The 5,876-nt window shown below is 50.7% G+C and overlaps 1 protein-coding gene across 1 annotated transcript; it reads left to right on the top strand.

The window, feature by feature from the left end:
* Positions 1-539: 539 nt before the first annotated feature.
* HTR1A (5-hydroxytryptamine receptor 1A) lies at positions 540-5,189 on the top strand. Its single transcript, XM_035014507.1, has one exon. The coding sequence runs from the start codon at positions 1,264-1,266 to the stop codon at positions 2,530-2,532; it is 1,269 nt and encodes a 422-aa protein (XP_034870398.1). The 5' UTR covers positions 540-1,263; the 3' UTR covers positions 2,533-5,189.
* Positions 5,190-5,876: the final 687 nt, after the last annotated feature.

Genomic DNA, 5,876 nt, shown 5'->3' with positions numbered 1-5,876 from the left:
ACAAAGCTATGAAACATGGCAATGTTTATTGAAATTAAAAAGGTAATGGTAATGGAAAGGCATGTGTATGTGTGTAGAATACATACCGAATTGAGTTTTTTTCCTTCACTTTGAGATGCAGGTGTTTACCTGTCCGTTGACACGTCCTTTATAATTCCTTTCCCCCCAATTACCCAAGGTTAAAAAAATAAATAAAGCCACAGGCAACATCCTCCCCAAGGGAGTCAGGCTGGACTGTCAGATAATGAACGGGCTGGCTTATTTAAAACGCTAAGAAACACTTTGTCTTCTTTCCATCAATTAACAATAATTTACAGACGAACCTGGGACTGTCTACCTCCCCGTTCAGGCTCCATGTGGCTCCTTTTCTCATTTCCTATTGCCACTCTGTTGCTGCTAACTCTACTTAATAATCTGACAGAAATATGAAGCAACGGATAGTTAGGATTTTTTTCTCCTCTCGAGTTTAGCTGGGTGAGAGGCGGAGTTATATGTTCTAATATTGGTCTGACCGGCGGCAGATCCGGTGGAAGGGAATTCTGAATCTCTGCCGACCAAAAGGGGCTAGAACGAAAAGACGCTGAGCTAGAGGGAGAGGTGGGCGGGGACCCAGAGGAGAGAGACACTCAGGGTTGGGCAAATGTTAGGAGGGGAGGGTTAACGTGGGAGGGAGGGACACTCTCAGAGCTGTCGGAGCGACACACGGAAGGATAAAGGGGAAGAAAGAGGGAGACTGAAAGAGAAGGAAGAAGGGAGAAAGAGGGGGAGAAAGCTTTCTAGAGAGGAGACAGGAAGAGAGAGTAGAAAAGAGAAAGGGAGAGAAGCAGGAAGAGGAGAGTCACAGAGTGACCCTAGAGGACGAGGTTTCTCTATTCCAGATACTTCTAAGATTGAAGACTGTTTGCTAGTGGGGAGACTCCAGCTCCGGCAGCCAGTTGGGCAGCGGCAAAGTAAAATGGACAGTGAGAAACAGACGTTCCAGCCACCTCTCCAACGCCCAGAGGTCCCGGAGCTGTTCTCTGGCGAACTCCTTTCCCAGCTGGAGTCTCTGAGCCTTCTGGACCCAGGGAGCCCAGGGAGCGCCTGGAAGCTGCTCCTCGGAGATGCCCTCGCCTGAGCAGTAAGCACTTCCCGTTGAGTCCCTGCATTCCCTCCACCTGAAACTCCCCAGGAGAGAGGGGTGGAAGACCCCAGGGGGAGGGGAGAGGGGGATCCTAACGCAGCACTTTCTCCCCTCCCCCTCCCCCCGCCGGGCGCGCAGGCATGGGTGTGCTCAGCCCGGGACAGGGCAACAACACCACTGTGTCCGGGGGTCCCTTCGGGACACGCGGCAACGCTACTGTCGTCTCCGACGTGACCTTCAGCTACCAAGTGATCACCTCACTGCTGCTGGGCACGCTCATTTTCTGCGCGGTGCTGGGCAATGCGTGCGTGGTGGCCGCCATCGCCCTGGAACGCTCCCTGCAGAACGTGGCCAACTATCTCATCGGCTCGCTGGCTGTCACCGACCTCATGGTGTCGGTGCTGGTGCTGCCCATGGCTGCGCTCTACCAGGTGCTCAACAAATGGACACTGGGGCAGGTCACCTGTGACCTGTTCATTGCCCTCGACGTGCTGTGCTGCACCTCGTCCATCCTGCACCTGTGCGCCATTGCACTGGACAGGTACTGGGCCATCACGGACCCCATCGACTACGTGAACAAGAGGACGCCCCGGCGCGCCGCTGCGCTCATCTCGCTCACTTGGCTCATTGGCTTCCTTATCTCCATCCCGCCCATGCTGGGTTGGCGCACCCCCGAAGACCGCTCGGACCCCGACGCGTGCACGATTAGCAAGGACCACGGCTACACTATCTACTCCACCTTTGGCGCTTTCTACATCCCACTGCTGCTCATGCTGGTTCTCTACGGACGCATCTTCCGAGCTGCGCGCTTCCGCATCCGCAAAACAGTCAAGAAGGTGGAGAAGAAGGGAGCGGACACCCGCTTTGGGGTATCGCCAGCCCCACAGCCCAAGAAGAGTGTAAACGGCGAGCCGGGGAGCAGAGAATGGAGGCAGGGTGTGGAGAACAAGGCAGGGGGGGGTCTGTGCACCAATGGCGCCGTGAGGCAGGGTGACGAGGGCGCCGCCCTGGAGGTGATTGAAGTGCACCGGGTGGGCAACTCCAAAGAGCACCTGCCGCTGCCCAGCGAGGCGGGTGCTATCCCTTGCGCCCCCGCCTCCTTCGAGAAGAAGAATGAGCGCAACGCGGAGGCCAAGCGCAAGATGGCCCTGGCCAGAGAGAGGAAAACGGTGAAGACGCTGGGCATCATCATGGGCACATTCATCCTCTGCTGGCTGCCCTTCTTCATCGTGGCCCTGGTCCTGCCCTTCTGCGAGAGCAGCTGCCACATGCCCACCCTTTTGGGCGCCATAATCAACTGGTTGGGCTACTCCAACTCTCTGCTCAACCCTGTCATTTACGCCTACTTCAACAAAGACTTCCAAAACGCGTTTAAGAAGATCATCAAGTGCAAGTTCTGCCGCCGATGATGGTGGAGTAGTCGGCGAGTAGGCCCGCCCCATCCTCTCTGCCTCCTCCAGCCCTCTGGAATCAGCACCTCGCTACTTTTCCTCTTTCTCGGCTGCTCGGGGTCCCCCGCTTCCAGACCTCGTCCCTCCTCCTCCGTCGCCCAATCCCCTGCTCGGACGGAGGGAGTGCTCTTTGTGCAAAGAGCCCCAGCGGAGGGTCTGGAGGGCTTGGGAAACTCCCCGATCTGTGATAAGCGACCTTGGCTCAGACTTTGGCCTCAGAATCAGTTCTGATCCCTGCACTTGCCTCGTCCCTCTTCTGCACCCAAATCTTCGCGGCGGAAGTTTAAGCCTCAGCCGTTCAAGGCAAAAAATCTACACAGAAAAACAGTACACCCAGCTGCCGCGTCCACTAACGGCTCCCACCTGATCGCCCCATTGCTAGAATTTGGATTTAAGGTTCAGGAGTTTGCTTCATTCCCTATTCCCAACTCTGTCCCGCCCTCTCCCTGGAAACTCACTTTTATTTTTCAGTTTCATCCCTTCTTTCCAGCTTCTCTTTATGACCCCCTTAGTCCCTCTGCATAGGTTTGCTAGTCGGGAAAAGCTGGAGGGTCTGTTTTTCCCATTGACTGTGGTGTCCCTGGTAATCCCCGCCTCCCTGTGTAGACTTGCAGAGTAACTCTTCCGCGCACAGCCCCCAGCTCTGTTTTCTTGGACTCCAAACAAGTGGCCAGAAGCTGTCTCTTAGAGTGGACTTGTAAGTACAAGCAAGGCTGGGCCAGTGGGGGAGAGCGAGGAGGGAGTGCGGAACGATTTTTTATCCGTGCTTGCCTTGGCGTCAGCACTCACCAAAGAAACTGACAGTCAGTGGGAAGGGAGAACGGACTTGTTTGTATAGGCTGCTGGCGCGTCTGCACGTTCTGGAGTCGCCACTTACCTACCGCGGGCTGGGCCCGCCGGCCAAGGTGTGTGTGCTCTGGCCGCCCGGCCGCCTACCGGCCCCGCGCCTCCGCAGCCAGGGGCTGTCTGGTGTGCGCTCGGCGCGCGCGCAAGAAACTCAACCGACTGCAGCCATTCCTCCGCCTACGCCGCGGGACGCGCACAAGGGCGGATAAACCGCGGGGGTCTGCGGAAGCCGCTGGAGCTAGGTCCGGCGGGAGGAGCGGGACGGAGGAAGCCAAAGGGGGTGGTGTCGGGCATTTAAGAGGGAGGAGACGTCAGTGCGCGCGGCCCGGCCTGCAGATGGCGCTGCTCGTGGAAGCCGAAAGGGCAGTTTCATCCAAAGGATGTAGCCTCCTTCCTCCTAGTTACCGCCTGTCCTTTCGGATAGAATAGTTCTGCTAAGCGCGTCCTAACACTACACGGGATTTATTCTGTAGGACGTCCAGCACCCAGTTACCAGGATTTTGCTTTCCAAATAGGAATTCCAGGCTTCCAATCAAATGGGCCCCGATGGGTTTAGTACCGTCTGTGACTTCACAGGCAGTTACTTTAAATAATGGGGCCCCAAAGACTAGTTAGGGGTACTCTCGCTGAGGAGTCCCTGAGAATCTTGTACAGGGTTAGGTTTCACATCCTTGGCCTGATGTGAGCCACAGGTCTAGGACAAACCAGTTTCTTGCCATTTGAATATGTGGAGCACTCCAAGCTTTCTCCCCCACAAAAGTTACTCTTTCAACCTTGCCACTTCTGCTGAGAAACAGTTATAATCTTTACTGCCCCCAGAAGGGAAGTGATTTTGGTGCTCCTTTTGAATGTAAATTTCCATTCACAGGATTGGGATCAAGAGGTTTGTTAGTTAGATGTAGCCTCTAATTTTCTGATGACTAACGGTTGCGTTCTCCAGTAATTGCACAAAGTTACTGATTTTTACTCTCCTCTCCCTTCAACTGGACCTTTTGAATGATTGCGTCGGCTGTTTTGAGAACAGTGTTGCAAAAGTTGCCAATGGAAAGTTCACTTGTGTTTAGGATTAAGAAGGTGAAAAGACAGCTCTATCACTGAAGCCATTCTCTTGTCAACAGAACAAAGACTCCATTTGGTATCTTTTTCTCTAACTGAAACTGAGAATAAGCATCACATCCAGTTAAGATAAAGTATAAGAACTCTGGACACTCGTGGATGGTTTGTTTATGCATATGTAATGCTGATAAGGGGCTAAGGTAGACTTCTTCAGTCCAAAAATTATTCATTTGAAAATTCAATTTCTTTTTTTGCTCACAATAATTTCAGTACAGCTGTATGAAAATGCACTTTTCTGTGTGTCTTCCTTAATTTTAGAACGAATTATATATGTAAAATAATTCAAGTTCAAAATTTGTTTATCCAAATTATGCCTTGGCCAGCAAGTATTACATTCAAAGTCTTGAGTCTTCCATTTATTTGTATCTCTTACAGAACTGTATGGCAATGGTTTTTGGACATTTATTCTTCCTACTTCAGAGGAATTACATCAAAATGAGGAAGGAGCATCTAACTGGAGCATAATTGCCAAGGCAATAGAGAAATTTGGGGAATAAGTGCATAGCAGTCAACAGCCCCTGATGCTTTTTATTTCTTTTAGTCTTTGTATTAAGACAAAGTATATATGCATCAAAATTGGCCTTCACTTTTCTCTGTGACAATAAAGGACTTTATTAATGGTAATGCTACAATAAACCGATATCAGTAACCCATGCATCTGTATTTTAATCGGAATTACTGTCTACTTGTATTTATTTGTATTATTTAAAAATTGAAGTGAAAAAATACAATCATCAGGAGAAGATTCTGCTATACAGATCAGGGATATGAAACTCATTCTAAATGAGTGATTTCTTTTTTAAAAAATCCTGTCTCTGAAAAGAGAGGTCACGTCTCATCGTTTAGCCATGAAACCATGAATTTTCCCTGACACCTACGGTTAAGACTTAGACATCTGTCTAATTAATATGGACAGGGTGGAGGCCATGCAGAAGAGAAATGCAGCCTCTGGTGAAAGCAACAAACACAACCACATCCTGTGTTTTTAAAGCAGTGGACAGTCTGATGCCCCTCCTCTGTCTTCCCACACCTTGTAGCTAGAAGAAAATAGCCTCCCCTCGTTTCAAGTAAAGCAATGCATTGTTTTGGCATTTGTCACTCAGTTAAAGGTGGAGAGGCATTTTCCTTTCTGTCTGGGTCTCACTTGATAGTGGGGTTCTGTATGGAAGATCTATTACTATGCTAAAATTAATTTTTATGCTCTCTTTTCCCCCTGTTAGAATCATTAGCAATGCCTCTTGTTTCCCATGGTATGTTTGTTAATTCCACTGCTTTCTGCTATCAGAATGATGGCTGCAGGACATGCTGAGCCCCGGTACAACCCATGGGGAACACAAAGG

Source organism: Mirounga leonina, unplaced genomic scaffold, assembly GCF_011800145.1.
Source record: "Mirounga leonina isolate KUSES-001 unplaced genomic scaffold, KU_Mleo_1.0 Mir_168, whole genome shotgun sequence".
Lineage (NCBI taxonomy): Eukaryota > Metazoa > Chordata > Mammalia > Carnivora > Phocidae > Mirounga > Mirounga leonina.
This window is presented reverse-complemented; position numbering and strand designations above follow the sequence as displayed.